This window comes from Mesoplodon densirostris, chromosome 2 (assembly GCF_025265405.1).
Source record: "Mesoplodon densirostris isolate mMesDen1 chromosome 2, mMesDen1 primary haplotype, whole genome shotgun sequence".
In the NCBI taxonomy this organism is placed as follows: domain Eukaryota; kingdom Metazoa; phylum Chordata; class Mammalia; order Artiodactyla; family Ziphiidae; genus Mesoplodon; species Mesoplodon densirostris.
In genome coordinates this window covers 14,313,290-14,329,340 of record NC_082662.1, presented here as the reverse complement: position 1 = coordinate 14,329,340, position 16,051 = coordinate 14,313,290, and the positions used below count along the sequence as shown (strand labels likewise).

Sequence of the window (16,051 nt, the reverse complement as noted above, 5' to 3'; positions counted from 1 at the left end):
CAGGGACACACCACCCCCCTGGAAGGTTTCCAGGGATGACACCCTGTCTTCCCATGGGTTGGATCCCACTCCTCAAACAAGATAAAACCCTAGAACCTAAAAAAAACCCCTCATGACCTTTGAATTCCAAAGCCAGCTAACCCCATCCCAGCCCAGCCCCTTTTGCTGAAATGAATCCACCCATGCCTATCTGATGGGAGCTGGGTTCCAGGAGCAAGCCAGCCCGTCACAGCTTGAAACTCTCATCATACTCCTCTTTGGTCATCCACTTAGACTTGTAAGTCGACAGATGAGCCACTACAGACGCTCCTAGCCAGACACTAAAGTTCCTGTTGGAACCCACCCACATGGTGGTCTTGATGGAGGAGAAATGATCAGCGATCAGCCCGTACAGACGCTTGGTGAAGCCAGGATAGAGGCTGTTGCCCCCGCAGGCCATCAGGTGGGAGAGGAGCAGCGGGTGCATGGAGACCTCGCAGGTCTTGATGGAATCCAGGACGGCCTGGGAGATGCTGGGCCCTTGCAGGTCGAACACCTCGGGGCTGAAGAACATCTCAGGAGCCAGCCGCTGCATGGGGGTCAGCTCCACAGGGGTGCCATCCGGGAGATGATAGGCGTTATTCTCATCGGAGCCTTTCGGCAGGCTCTGATAAAAGTCCAGGGCCTCCCCCAGATTCTGTGGCACGTAGCACTTGGTCATCTGAGTGGTGGTCACCGTATCCAGCTGAAACAGGTTGTGTAGATTGTAATCTTCCTTAAAGAGGCTCTTGAAGAGATAGGCCGACAGATCCTGGCCTCCAAACTCCAGCACCTTAGCACTGGACCATAAGGGGCAGCCCAGATGGAAAGGCTGCACGCGGGTCAGGCTGTAGCCTGAATCTACCACCACGCCGGTCAGGAGGCCAGAGGAATACAGGGACATCTCCAGCTGGTCAGCCAGGAGGATGGACGGCACATCCAGTAACTCAAACATAATCTGCAAGAAAGAAGGGAGAAGACGGACACTCAGGGTATTTTCCCCAAAGTGTCCCAATCCATTTCTGTTTTCCCCAAGACCTCACTGCACGTCTGCTCGCAAAGTTGAAGTCGGCACAGACCTGTGTCCTGCAGGGACTGGTTGGACCCTTGGAGCTCATGCTGGGGGAATAAGGGAAGGGCTCTGGAGGATTAGAAAGAGCCAGATTGGCCCTTGGGAGCTTGCTTGATGATGGCCTTTCAGAGGACCATTTTGGTGGAGGGGTGGGAAAAGACCTCAGCCTGTGAGAAAGGGCGCTGAGATGCCTAGTTATGTGAGCACTGGGGACACAAGTGGTGGCCATAGTCAAGGGCCAGATTTCCAGCCTGAATGATTTATTTAGAAGAAAGAAGAGATGAGAGAAGAAACAAGTGCTGCATCCCCAAGTTTCTGACACTACAGATGCAGAAAGGCTGTAACAGCCCATCCTTCTGTAGCCTTTGGCCACTTACCCGCCTTTGCAGGCCCCGGCAGGTCTACCTTCACCCCTCAGTGGGAGGGACCTCCCTCCACTCCCACGCTCAGAATATTGTCCCCTCACCATCCATTCCCCAAATAGAATAGAAGCCAAGGTCCTCTTTTTCAAACAGAAAATCAAACATGACTCCCCTAAACCCACTTAAAGCCCCCCAGGAGCTGCTTATTCACTCAGAGCAGAGGTTGGGAAGCATTTTCTGTAAACGGCTCAGGATGCCAGATGTAGCCAATAAAAATACAAGATGCCCAATTAAATCTGAATTTCAGATTGACAACAAATAATGTTTTAGTATATCCCATGCAATATTTGAGACATACTTATACTAAAACATTATTTGCTGTTGATCTGAATTTCAAATCTATCATGTATTTTATCTAGCGAATCTACAACAGTAAATATTTTAGGTTTTACAAGCTATAGTCCCTGTACAATTAGCTCTGCTGTTGCAGTGTGAAAACAGCCATAGACTATATGTAAATGAGTGGGCATGGCTATGTTCCAACAAAACTTTCTTTATAAAGACAGATGGTGGGCCACATTTGGCCCACCGGCTATAGTTTGCCAACCCTTGATTTAGAGTAAAATCCAACCACATCCCATAGCCTACCAGGCCTATGAGGTCCAGCCCCTGTAAACCTCACCTTCCTGTCTCTCTCTTGCCACCCTCCCTAGTTTGCTGGGCTCCAGCCTCACTGGGAGAAATCACCTTCTCAAAGAAGCCTTCCCTGATCACCCTCTTCAAAGGGACACTCCCCTTCTTCCCCTCAGTCAGTTATCACTCCATTTCATTTTGTTTCTAGAACTGATTACCACCTGAAATTCTTATTTGTTAACTTATTCATAGTCAAGTCTTCCCCCAGAACGTAAGCTCTTTGAGGGCCAGAATATGATCTGTGAACATTTATGGAATCCATGAGCATCCAGCGTCCCTCCCACCCCTGGTAGCACCCTGTTCACAGAGCATTTTACCTGCTGTGTCTCTTTCTGCCGGAGGAGCCTCTGTGAGCCCCCTCTCGCCTAACACAAGTGCCAGGCACACACTAGCTATTCAGTAAGTATTCGTGGGGCGAATTATTTAGAAAGCAGAGTTCCTGATGCCCATTCCTGTCTGAACACAAAGTGCCAGGCTGTTCCCTGCTCCCTGGTGAGGGCAGTCCTGAGAAGACCTTACCTCCAGGGTCTTCTGACGGTCTGCAGGCTCCCTCTGGGGGAACTCTGTGATCATCACAGGGGAGTCCTCATTCTGCAGCCTGTGTTTCTCTAGGACAAATGACCAGATGTGCTCCACACCCTCCCAGTTGAGGACACGGCCACGGTGGATGGGGTAGCTAAAGGTGTCGGGACGGCAAATATCGATGCCTAGGCTCACGCGCCGCCGGGCATAGCTGGGGCCAGGGTTCTCCCTGCAAGGGATGTAATTCACGATGCTCGGGAAGACCATCTGGGGCTCATTGAACCCTGACAAGCCAGCCTTCAGAAAGCCAGAGCCGTGGTCGATGATGATGGTTCTTGTAGCCATGGCGGAGGCAGAGGTGGGAGAGGCCTGCTAGATTCAGCTCCTCAAGGATGTATGGCAAAGCAGGGCCACCTGTGGAGGGAAAGGATGGGGGTGATTTGTGAACCCATTCTAGGCCCCCATTGGCTTCTCCACCCCAGAATCAAACCTCAGGCTCCCCTGAGCCCGTCCCCCTTTCAAGCCTTTGCACAAGCTGTAAACCGCACCTGGAATGTTCTTCTCATCCCAAACTGCTAGTCATCCTGTAGAGCCCACCTAACAGGCCCCACCTGGGAAGTCCTGCCAACCTCCCCGCTACTTCCCACCAAGCTTCTCCCTCTGCACTTGGCACACTCGTCTGTACCAGGTAGGCATTTTTGTTCCCAGAGGCCCACTTACAATTTGCAGACTCGCAAGAAGCTTGTCACATAGGAACTACTTGGTGGACTTTGGCTGCCTGATTGAGGATACATGGAAGACGAACCATCAGCCTCGGGGACCACTGCCCTCAACAGTAATAGTGTAAGAGCAGGAGCAGCAGTAGTACTTGTGACTAGGACAACGACAGCTATGGCTACCATCTCAGGAGTACATACCCTCTCATCTATCTAGTGCTACGAGGAACACTTGAATTTTAGGTCGAACTGTGCAAAATTATCACGTGTGTCCATCAAAAATGATCAAATATCAGCAATTTCATAGGGTTTGACCTCATAAATGGTCTCATTTCATTTTCATCATGATCTATAAGGAGGGTACCATTATTACACTCATTTTATAGATAGGGAAACTGAGGCACAGAGAGATCAAAGTTACCTTCCCAGGGCCACACAACTAACAAAAGCAGAGCCAAGGCTTAAAGCCAAACCAGATTCCAAAGACCACACTCTGAACATCAGGCCAGGCTGATGAGAAGATATGGATTTTGAGTATGTGCTGAGCAGCTAATGTTTTATATACAGGAGGCTATAAGTGGGACATCTAATCATAACTGTGGTCAGTTTCCTTATCTGTAAAGTGGGAGGGGAATAATAACCACATGCTGAAAAGGTAGGTGTGGTCACTGCCTGATTTCCAGACTTTATAAAACTACAGTAGCCAGGACAACGTGGTATCAGTGAAAGGATAATCACATAGATCCAAGGGACAGAGTGGAGAGTCCAGAAATAGGTCCACACGAAAAATATCAACTGATCTTTGACAAGGTGTGAAAACAATGACATGGAGGAAGAAGAGTCTTTACAACAAATGGTAGGGAACAACTGCAGATCCACACGCAAAAAAAAATGAATTTTAATCCATACCTCACACTTTGTTAAAAATTATCTCAAAATAGATCATACACCTAAATATCGAACCTAAAACTGTAAAACTTTTAAAAGAAAACATAGCAGAAAATCATTGTGATCTCAGATAAGGTAAAGTTTTCTTAGATGTAACATTAATAGCCTGATCCACTAAAAGAACAAATTGAGAAATTGGGCTTCATCAAATTTAAGAACTTTTGCTCTTCCGAAGACACTGTTAAGAGAATAAAAAGACAAGCCGCAGACTGGGAGAAAATATTTACAAATCATATATCTGATAAAGAACTTGTATCCAAAAAATGTAAAGGGCTCACAAAACCCAACAACAAGAAAATAACCCAATTTCTTAAATGGGTAAAAGGTTTAAACAGTTCACAAAAGAAGATATAGGAATGGCAAATATACACATGAAAAGATGCTCAACATAATTAGTCATTAGGAAAATGACAATTAAAACCACAATGAGAGACCACTGTACACCTGTGAGAATGGCTAAAGTTAAAGGCTGACTATACCAAGTGTTGGCAAGGAGATGGAGGAACCAGAACCTTCATGTACTGCTGGTGGGAATGGAAAAGGGTACAACCACTTTAGAAAACAGTTTGGCAGCTTCTCAGAAAATTAAATATACACCTACCATACAACCTAGTATTTCTACTCCAAGGATTTACCCAGGGGAAACAAAAGCTTACATTTACACAAAAACCACATGCACATGTTTTTATTAGCTTTATTCATAACCACCAAAATCTAGAAACAACCTAAATATCTGTCAGCTGGGGAGGGACAGACAAGTTTCCATTCAGTGGAATAATACTCAGCAATAAAAAGGAATAACTAATACACACAATAACATGAATAATTCTCAAATGCATTAAGCTGAGTGAAAAGAAGCCAGACTCAAAAGGCTACGTGCGGGGCTTCCCTGGTGGCGCAGTGGTTGAGAGTCCGCCTGCCGATGCAGGGGACGCAGGTTCGTGCCCCGGTCCGGGAGGATCCCACATGCCGTGGAGCGGCTGGGCCTGTGGGCCATGGCCGCTGAGCCTGCGCGTCTGGGGCCTATGCTCCGCAGTGGGAGAGGCCACAGCGGTGAGAGGCCTGCATACTGCAAAAAAAAAAAAAAAAAAAAAAAAAAGGCTACGTGCCGTAAGAGTCCATTCATATGACATTCTAGAAAAGGCAAAACTATAAAGACAGGAAACAAATCAGTGGCTGTCAGCAGCCAGAGGTGGAGAAAGGGACTGACCATGAGGGGCATGATAGCGTTGGGGGGTGATGTTCTATTCTGATTGTGAAGGTGGGTACACAACTGTATGCACTCGTCAAAACGCTCACAACCATACAGTAAAAAGAGTGACTTTTACTCTAAGTAAAAAATTTTAAGCAAGAAAACCCAGTAGACGTGGGGACAAATGAAAGGTGTATGAAATCCCCTTGCAGAATGCAAATTGTCACACACTCAGCAGACTTGGTACCTGGGATGCACGTGGGTGTCTCATGCAAGAGAAACATCCCAGGAAGCAGTTCAGCCCAGAGGCCACATTCCAGGGCTGTCACGCCACCAGCTATTTGCTCTACTTCAGTTTCCGTGCAGCAGTTGCATCTGCCTGTCACTATGGAGCATGACAGCCACTGCCTGGCCCCAGCCAGTAGCTGCCCACTGTCACCAACCTTGGAGCAATGATTAGGCTTCACTGCCTTGAATTAGCTCTGACAATAGATGAGGGAGAGCAAAAAGGAGGAGAAAGATGGAGCCGAGGCACCAGTCTCCTCCCTCGCCTGCTGGCAGGCTGAATGATGGACCCAGGGTAATGGAGAAACAGGCACCTGGATGACATTCTGGGAAGTGGGCTGTGCCACTGACCTCTCTGCATCTCAAGAGCTAGGGGACTGACAAATGCTTCCTCGGCCCTGGCATTTGGAATTGCAGGAGATGCTGGCAGGGTGATGTCCACTGTAACTGTCAATGTTCACTGAAGGGGCTCCAGGCTGGTGGCCCAACCGCCCTGGCCTGGGAACTGGAGGGTGGGGAGCAAGGGGCCATCCCTCCCCTGGACCATGACTATAGGAAGAAAGTTTGTATGGCTCCAGGGAGCCTGCCCCAAGGACAGAGATAAAATCTACATATTCAAAAGCATTTTACTGAGTCACCTATTGTACAAACCCCTACTGAGCACTGTGTAGCCCAAATCATTCTAGACTGACATGGTTCCTGCCCTCCTAGAGCTTACATTCTACTGAGAAAGACTGTCAGTAAGCACTTGATCAAATGTATCATGCCAGGGGGGATTAGTGCAATGAAGAAAAAGAAAATCTGGTAAAAGCAACAGGGAGTATAAGGGGCACAGAGGCTTGGTGTTATTCTAAAATAGGGCACTCAGAAAAGGCCTCTTTATAGGGTGACATTTGAGCAGAGAACTGAATTCAGTGAGAGAACAAGTCATGTGATTACCTGGAAAAGCATTCCAAGCCAAAGGAACAGTAAGTGCAAAGGCCCTGAGGAAGAAACTGCTAGCTGTGATCTAGGAACATCCTGGAGGCCAATATAGGGGAGACATGGTGGGACAGGGGAAGGGTGTTGAAGATCTTGGACGGGACTTTCAGGCCTTTGTACTGTGCTTAGAGATGTGAGAAACCACTAACGGTTTGAACAGAGGAACGATGTGATCTGACCTGAGTTGTAAAAGGACCATTTGGGCTGATGTGAAGGACAGATTGTAGAGGGCAAGAGGAGGAGCAAGAGGGGAAAGGACATGAAATATAACAGTGGCCTGCACTAAGGTGGTAGCTGCCAAGAAGGTAAGAAGTGGTCAGATTCTGGATATAGTTAAGAAAGACTGGTACAGTGGAGTGCAAGACAAGATGAGGAATGAAGGAAGATGCCGAGATTTCTACCCTGAGAAGCCAGAAGAATAACATATCCATTTACTAAGATGGAGACTATGGAAGGAACAGGTTCCGGGTAGGGAGGAAATCAGGAATCTTATTTTGGACATGATAAAAGTTTGAGATGCCTACTAGACACCCATGAAGATGTCTGAAGGCGGAGTTTACAGATACCTGAGATGGAGCTATATAATTGGGAATCAGTGAATGGGTGGAATTGCAAATTATGAGGATGGATAAGACCATGAATGGACTCAGTGTAGAGAAAGACTGGTGCTCGAAGGGACTCTAAGGTCTGGAGGCTGGGCCTTGGGAGGGACCAGTAAAGAGGATGAGAAGCAGTGGCCATGGAGGTAGCAGGGAACCAAGAGGGAGTCATGTCTCAGAGGCCAGGCAGAGAAAGTACTTCAAGAAGAGAAGAACTGAATGCGCTGAGAAATTAAGATGAAGACAAAGAAACACCCACTGGATTAAGTAACACAGAAGCCATCAGGCAAGAGAGTTTCATTAGAATGGTGAGGAGAAAAGTCTGAGGAGTAGGAAAGAGAGATTCTACAAAACTGGCCCTGCTCTGCACCATACAAAATGAAAAATAATGTTAAGGAACTGTCTGGAATTAAAGGACATGGCCACCAACACAATGCACGTTTTCTGATCCTGGATCAATCCAAAACAAATTCCCATAGCATTATTACACATTTCTGGTACAGTCAAGATGGAGTAAGTTCACTACAGCCTCTCTATCACAGAAGATAACTAACAAGTTCAGACAAAATACAAAAAGCAATTACCTGGGGACTCTGAAAAGCAAGAGAAAAACAAAACAGGCAGACTGAAGAGAAGAGTCAAAACTTAGAGAAGCAACCCACATAGGGGTGAAGTTGTTTGTTCTGTTTTCCCCTTTTCTCTTGCAGCATTGACCAGAGGCAGGTTCCCAAAGAGAGTCTCAGGAGTGGGTGACTGGCAGATAAGACTAATACAAAAACCTGCCTTTCTGGCCATCAGATCAGGAAAGGGGGCCTTTGCAAGTCAAAGAGGATGGAGAGAACAGAGTCAGAGAAAGGATTCCCCTAGTTCTGTGTAGGAACTTGCTGAAGTCCCAGGCTCCTCTGTGGCATGTGGGGTTAGACCCAAAGCAGCATAGCAAAGGCCTTATGAGCTGAACTGATGTTGGGACAACCACCCACAGAGGAAGAAGACAGAATTACTGTCTGAACCCAACTGGACTGATTGAATGCTAAAACATAACAGACAAAAACAAATGTTCTCCACAGGATTTTAATAGAACACAGAGCTTCACAACATAATATTCAAAATATCCAGGAAGAAACCAAAACTATTTAACATGCAAAGAATCAGGAAAATGAAACTAATTCTTAAGGGAAAAGATCAAGTGCCAACTCTGAGATGACCCAGATGCTAAAATTATAAAGATATTAAAGCAGCTATTATAACTATGCCCATGATGTAAGGTAGACATGCTCGAAATGAATGGGAAAATAAGTGTTTTCAGAGAGAAACAAACTATAAAAATAACCAAATGGGAATTTGAGATGTATATATAATATCGACATTTTTTAAAAAATCCTGTTCAATAGTAGAATGGAGATGACAGAGGAATGCGCAAGAGAAGATATCAATAGAAATTATCCAATCTAAAAAAATAACTTAATGAAAAGAGCCCCAGGGACCTGTGGAACAATATAAAAAGGTCTAACATTCATGTCATTAAAACCCAAGAAGGAAAGAAGAAAGATTGGCACAATAAAAGTACTTGAAGAAATAATGACTAAAATTTTCCAAACACTGGTGAAAGACATAAATCTGCATATGCAGGAAACTTTGTACATCCCAAAGAAAATAAAAGTTTTAAAATGCACAAACGCATCATAGTCAATTGCTGAACGCCAAAGATTTTTTTTTTTTATGGAGAACAGTATGGAGGTTCCTTAAAAAAATAAAGATAGGACTACCATATGACCCAGCAATCCCACTACTGGGCATATGCCCTGAGAAAACCATTAATTAAAAGAATTTTTTTAAACCTTGAAAACATCTATAGAAAAATAAAAACATTATATACAGCAGAACAACAATTAGAATTACTGCTGATTTCTCATCAGAAAAGATGTAGGCCAGAAGACAATGGAACTTCTTTAAAGTGCTGAAAGAAGACTGCCAACACAGAATTCTATACTCAAGACAAAAATCCTTCAGGAATGAAGACAAAATAAGACATTCTTAGAGGAAGTAAAACTAAGAAAATTAATCACCAGTAGAACTCCTTTAAAAGAAATGCTAATGAAAGGTCTTCAGGTTGAAGGAAAATGATACCAGAATCTGTAATTCTGAGAATGAAGAAAGAGCAACGGACATGGTAAATATCTGGGTTATTATAAGAGGATATTTTTCTCTTCTTAAAATAGGTATGGTCATTGCAAGCAAAAAAATATATTAAACAATGTCTAATGAGTTTTCCAATGTATGTAGATGTAATACATATAATTATGAAAAAGGAGGTAGGGTAAGGGGATCTACATGGTTACAAGATCTACATGTTATTTGAAGGGTAAATACTGGCTCTAATTACACTTGTAGGTTAAGTAGGTATATGATAATCCCAAGAGCAACCAATAAAAAATATAATACAAAGAGATAAAGCCAAACACCCAATAGATAAATTAAAATGGAATACTAAAAATATTCAAATAATATAAAACATCACAGGAAAGATGGAACAGAGACACAAAAGAACAGAGTGGAGAGGGGGACACAAAAATTGTAGACCATGTCAATAATTACATTGAAATAAAATATCCCAAGACACATCAATTGACAGAGATTGTCTGATTGGAATAGCAACAATAAAAAGACCTAATTATAGGCTGTCTACAAGAAACCCACTTTAAATAAAATAATAAACATCAGTTAAAAGTAAAAATAAGAGGATGGAAAAGATATACCAAGTAAAAATGAATGAAATCTAAGCTGGAGTAGCTATCTTAATATCAAACAAAGTAGACTTCAAAACAAAGAATATTATCAGGAATAAAGATAAGACATTGCATACTGATAAAAGGGTCAGTTCACCAAAAGGACATAACAATCCTAAACACATATGAATCTAACAACAGATGTTCAAAACTCTTCTTTCAGCAAAAACTGGAAGATGTACAAAGAGAAATAGAAAAACCCACCATTCAACTTGTAGGTTTGAATTCATTTTTCAGTAATTGACAGAAGAAGTAGACAAGTCAAGTTAGTTCCTCAGAAATTCCCTACCTTTGCCAATTTTCTAACTGATACTCATAGAGCACCCTTTCAAACAACAGTAGAATATGCATTCTTTTCTAAAACACATGAAACACTCACAAAGACAAGCCACACTGTAAGCTATAAAACAAACCTTGACAAATATAGAAGAACTGAAATCGTATAAAGCATGTTCTCTGATCATAAAGGAATTATACTAGAAATCAAAAGCAGAATGATACCTGGGAAATCCCCCAAATATTTGGAAATTAAACAAGTGTAAATGGTTCATGGGTCAAGAAAAAAGTCAGAAAATATTTTGAACTAAATGAAAATTAAAGTAGAATCTATAAAAATTTGTGAGATCAGCTAAAACAGTACTCAGAGGGAATTTATAGCATTAAATGTTTGTATTTGAAAAAGAAAAACATGTTTCAAGTCAATAATCTAAGCTTCCACTTTTAGAAACAAGAAAAAGAAGAATGTATTAAACTCAAAAGCAAGCTGTAGATGGAAATAATAAAGAACAAAATCATTGAAACTGAAAATAGGAAACCAATAGAGAAGAGTCAATAAAACCATAAGCTGGCTCTTTGAAAAGATTAGTAAATTGATAAACCTCTAGTCAGACTAAGAAAAAAAGAGATAAGACACGAAGGATAGATATCAGGAATGAAGTGACATTACTCTGACACTACAGACATGAAAAGAATAAAAAGAAATTATCATGAACAACTTTGTGACTATCAATTTGACAATATAGGTGAAAAGAACAAATTCCTTCGAAGACATAATCTACCCAGGTCCACTCAAGAAGAAATATATAACCTGAGTAGCTCTATAACTATTAAAGAGATTGGATTTTTAGTTTAAAACCTCCCAACAGAGAAAACTCCAGACCAAATGGCTTCACTGGTAAATTCTACCAAAAATTTAAGGAAAAAATGATTCTAATTGTACCCAATATCTTCCAGAAAGCCAAAGATGAGAGACCACATCCCATGAGGGCAGCATTACCTTGATGCCAAAATCAAAGGTACTACAAAAAAAGCGAAAAAAAAAACTCTGATGAACATAGATATAAAAAAAATCTGAATAAAACATCAGCAAACCCAGCAATATATAAAAAGAATAATACTCATCAACTAAATGGGGCTTATCCCAGAAATGTAAGGCTGGTTCAACATTTTTAAATCAATGTAATTCTTTTTTTTATACATATACATTTATGTATGTATGTATGTATGTATGTATGTATGTATGTATGTATGTATGTATGTATTTATTTATTTATTTATTTATTTATTCATTCATTCATTCATTCATTCATTCATTCATTCATGGCTGTGTTGGGTCTTCGTTGATGTCCACAGGCTTTCTCTAGGAGCGGTGAGCGGGGGGCTACTCTTCATTGCAGTGCATGGGCTTCTCGTTGCGGTGGCTTCTCTTGTTGCAGAGCACGGGCCCTAGGTGTGCAGGCTTCAGTAGTTGTGGCTTGCAGGCTCAGTAGTTGTGGCTCGTGGGCTCTAGAGCGCAGGCTCAGTAGCTGTGGTGCACGGGCTTAGTTGCTCTGTGGCATGTGGGCTCTTCCCAGACCAGGGCTCAAACCCATGTCCCCTGCATTGGCAGGCAGATTCTTAACCACTGTGCCACAAGAGAAGCCCAAATCAATGTAATTCAATCTACCAACAGATCAAAGAAGGAAAAAAGCATGACCATCTCAGTAGATACAAAAAAAAAAAAAAAAGCATTGGATAAAATCCAACATGCATTTATAATAAAAACTTTCAACAACTAGGAATAAAAGGGAATCTTAATAAAGGGCATCTACAAAAACAGTTACAGATTATATCATACTTAATGGTGAAGGACTGAAAGCTTTCCCCCTAAGATCAGGAATAAGGCAAGGAGGTCAACTCTCACCACTTAATTAACTGGAAGTTCTAGCCAGTATAATAAGGCAAGAAAACAAAATAAAGGGCATAGAAATTGGAAAGGAAGAAATAAAACTATCCCTATTTGCAGAAGATATAATTGTCTATATAAAAAATCCCAAAGAACCTACAAAAAAGATCCTAGAAGTAATAAATGAGCTTGGACAACTCATATGATACAAGTTCAATATTTTAAAAATCAATTATATTTTATAAACTAGCAATATACAGCTGGAAATCAAAAATTTTAAAACAGCACCATTCATAATAGCATCAAAAACTATAAAATACTTTGGTATAAATCTAACAAAATATGTTATACAATATGCTAGGGACTTCCCTGGTGGCACAGTCGTTAAGAATCTGCCTGCCAATGCAGGGGACATGGGTTCGACCCCTGGTCTGGGAAGATCCCACATGCTGCAGAGCAACTAAGCCCGTGTACCACAACTACTGAGCCTGCGCTCTAGAGCCCATGAGCCACAACTACTGAGCCCACATGCTACGACTACTAAAGCCCATGTGCCTAGAACCTGTGCTCTGCAACAAGAGAAGCCACTGCAATGAGAAGCCTGTGCACTGCAACTAAGAGTAGCCCCCGCTCACCACAACTAGAGAAAGCCCATGCACAACAACTAAGACCCAAAGCAGCCAAAAATTTTTTTAAAATAATCTTTAAAAAAAACATGCTAAACACTGATGAAAGAAATCAAAGAAAACCTAAATAAATAAATAGATATGCTGTGTTCATGAATTAGAAGACTCAATATAATTAAGATGTTAATTCCCCCTAAATTGATCTATAGATTTAATCCCAATCAAAATCCCAGCAGGATTTTTGTTTTAGATATCAACAAGATGATTCTAAAATTTATACAGGAAGGCAAAGGAACTACAATAGTCAAAATAATTCTGAAAAAGAAGAACAAAGTTGGAAGACTTACACAATGTGATTTCAAGACCCACTATAAACCTACAGTAGTTAGGACAGTATGGTATTAGTAAAAGGATGGCCAAATAGATCAGTGGAAAAGAAGAGCATCCAGGAACAGACTCAGACAAATACAGCCAATTGATTCTGACAAAGATGCAAGGACATTTAAGTGATGAAAGATAGTCTTTTCAACAAATTATGCTGGAAAAAATTGAACTTGAGAGGTTAAAAAAAATCCTCAACCCATTCTTCACCTCTAATACAAACATTAACTCAGAATGGATCATGTAAACCATAATCATTAAACAAAAAAACTGTAAGACTTACAAGAGAAAACAAAAGAGAAAATCTCTGTGACTTTACCTAACAACATCTAAGCGCCTAAGAACATCTAAGTGGGACTTCCCTGGTGGTGCAGTGGTTAAGAATCTGCTTACCAATGCAAGGGAAATGGGTTCAGGACCTGGTCTGGGAAGGTCCCACATGCCGCGGAGCAACTAAGCCCGTGCACGACAACTGCTGAGCCTCTGCTCTAAAGCCTGCAAGCCACAACTACTGAGCCCGTGTGCTGCAACTACTGAAACGTGCGCTCCTAAAGCCCGTGCTCCACAACAAGAGAAGCCACCGCAGTAAGAAATCCATGCACCACTACGAAGAATAGCCCCACTCGCTGCAACTAGAGAAAGCCTGAATGTAGCAACAAAGACCCAACACAGCCAAAAATGAATAAATAAATATATTTATTAAAAAAAAGAACATCTAAGTGTTCTTAGATACAAAAGCAGAACCCATAAGAGGAAAAGTTTATATACTAGACTTCATCAAAATTAAAAACTTCTCCTTTTTCAAAAACACTATTATGGAAATTTTAAAGATAAGCCTCAGAATGACAGAAAATACAGTTGACCCTTGAATGACACAGAGATTCTGAACTGTGCAGGTCCACTCATATGCAGATTTTTTTCAGTAAATATGTACTACAATACTACGCTATCCACAGTTGGTGGAATCCAAAGATGCAGAACCATGGATACAGAGGACCAACTGTAAAGTTACATGCAGATTTTCAACTGTGTTGGGGGTTGGTGCCTCTGACCCCATGTTGTTCAAGGGTCAACTGTATTTGAAAATCACATTTCTGATATAGGACTTGTATCCAGAATATATAAAGAACTATCAAAGATCAATAATAAGAAAACAAATGGAGGGTGGTTCAAGATGGTGGTGTAAGGAAGATCCTGAACTCACCTTCTCCCACTGGACACACCAAGTCTACAGCTACATACGGAACAATTCCCTCTTGTAAACCAGCTCAACTGCTCCTCCAGAACAAAGGATAAAAGGGCCACACTGAGATGGGTAGGAGAGGCAGAGACACTGTCTCATCAAAAACCCCACCCCCAAAGGGTAAGCTGGGACGAAGTGAGAGAGTGGCATGGACATATATACACTACCAAATGTAAAATAGATAGCTAGTGGGAAGCAGCCACATGGCAGAGGGAGATCAGCTCGGTGCTTTGTGACCACCTAGAGGGTTGGGATAGGGAGGGTGGGAGGGAGATGCAAGAGGGAGGAGATATGGGGATATATGTATATGTATAGCTGATTCACTTTGTTATACAGCAGAAACTAACACACCATTGTAAAGCAATTATACTCCAATAAAGATGTTTAAAAAATTTTTTTAAGAAAAAAACAATACAATTACCACACATTAAAGCAGGAAATATTCTGAGTATTCTAAAAATAAAAATTAAAAAACCCACCCCAGCACAGCGACCCACAACTCGGGGGATCTCACAAATATGGAGCTTCTCTCTGGGGAGAGAGGAGACTGTGTCTCATATCAGGCACCCCCCAACCCTTGGGACCTGCACTGGAGACAGAAGCCCCCAACACATCTGGCTTTGAATACCAACAGAATTTACATCAAAAGACTCACAGGAGGGCTTCCCTGGTGGCGCCGTGGTTAAGAATCCACCTACCAGTGCAGGGGACCTGGGTTCGAGCCCTGGGCCAGGAAGATCCCACATGCTGCGGAGCAACGAAGCCCGTGCGCCACAACTACTGAGCCTGCGCTCTAGAGCCTGTGAGCCACAACTACTGAGCCTGCATGCCACAACTACTGAAGCCCATGTGCCTAGAGCCCGTGATCCACAACAAGAGACGCCACTGCAGTGAGAAGCCTGCGCACCACAACGAAGAGTGGCCCCCACGCGTTGCAAGTAGAGAAAGCCTGCGCACAGCAGCGAGGACCCAACGCAGCCAAAACTCAATCCATCAATTAATTAATTAATTAGGAAAAAAAAAAAGACTCACAGGACTGACTGCAGGGAATAGAGACTCCACTCTTAAAAGGCTTGTGTGCAGACTCACTTGCCCCAGGACCCAGTGCAAAAGCAGCAGTTTGAAAAGTGCCTGGACCGTATGTGAAGAAAATTGATTGGTTAACTTTAAAGCATCTGCTGCAGGGGAAGGGCCCTTCTGGGACTCTCTCCACGGATGGAGACACTGGCGAGCATTACATTTGCACTCTCCCTCTATCTTGCTAGAACCAGTGGGTATGCCCCGCCTCCATGCTCTCCCACTGCCCTGCTAAAGCCAGCAGGTGTGCCCCAGCCTCACACTCTCCCTTGGCCCTGCCAAAGCTGGCCAGCACACTCAGCCCCCAGAGGGTACTCCCCCTGAGCACCTGTCTCTGGTGTCCGGGGGGGCTTGCATTTCTGGGCCCCATGAGTCTGAAACAATCA

The 16,051-nt window shown here is 42.8% G+C and overlaps 1 protein-coding gene across 1 annotated transcript; it reads right to left on the bottom strand.

Moving 5' to 3' along the window:
- Nucleotides 1-226: 226 nt before the first annotated feature.
- On the bottom strand, nt 227-3,012 carry ACTL8 (actin like 8). Its single transcript, XM_060080246.1, has 2 exons — nt 2,665-3,012; nt 227-976 (listed from the first exon to the last, which is right to left on the bottom strand). The coding sequence occupies exons 1-2, from the start codon at nt 3,010-3,012 to the stop codon at nt 227-229; spliced, it is 1,098 nt and encodes a 365-aa protein (XP_059936229.1).
- Nucleotides 3,013-16,051: the final 13,039 nt, after the last annotated feature.

What these genes read in the sequence shown, in the direction of transcription:
- ACTL8 (XM_060080246.1), bottom strand. Translation starts at nt 3,012, where the DNA reads ATGGCTACAAGAACCATCATCATCGACCACGGCTCTGGCTTTCTGAAG. An exon ending in ACCGTCAGAAGACCCTGGAG is followed by an intron (nt 977 to 2,664) that starts GTAAGGTCTTCT and finishes TCTTTCTTGCAG; the next exon opens with ATTATGTTTGAGTTACTGGA.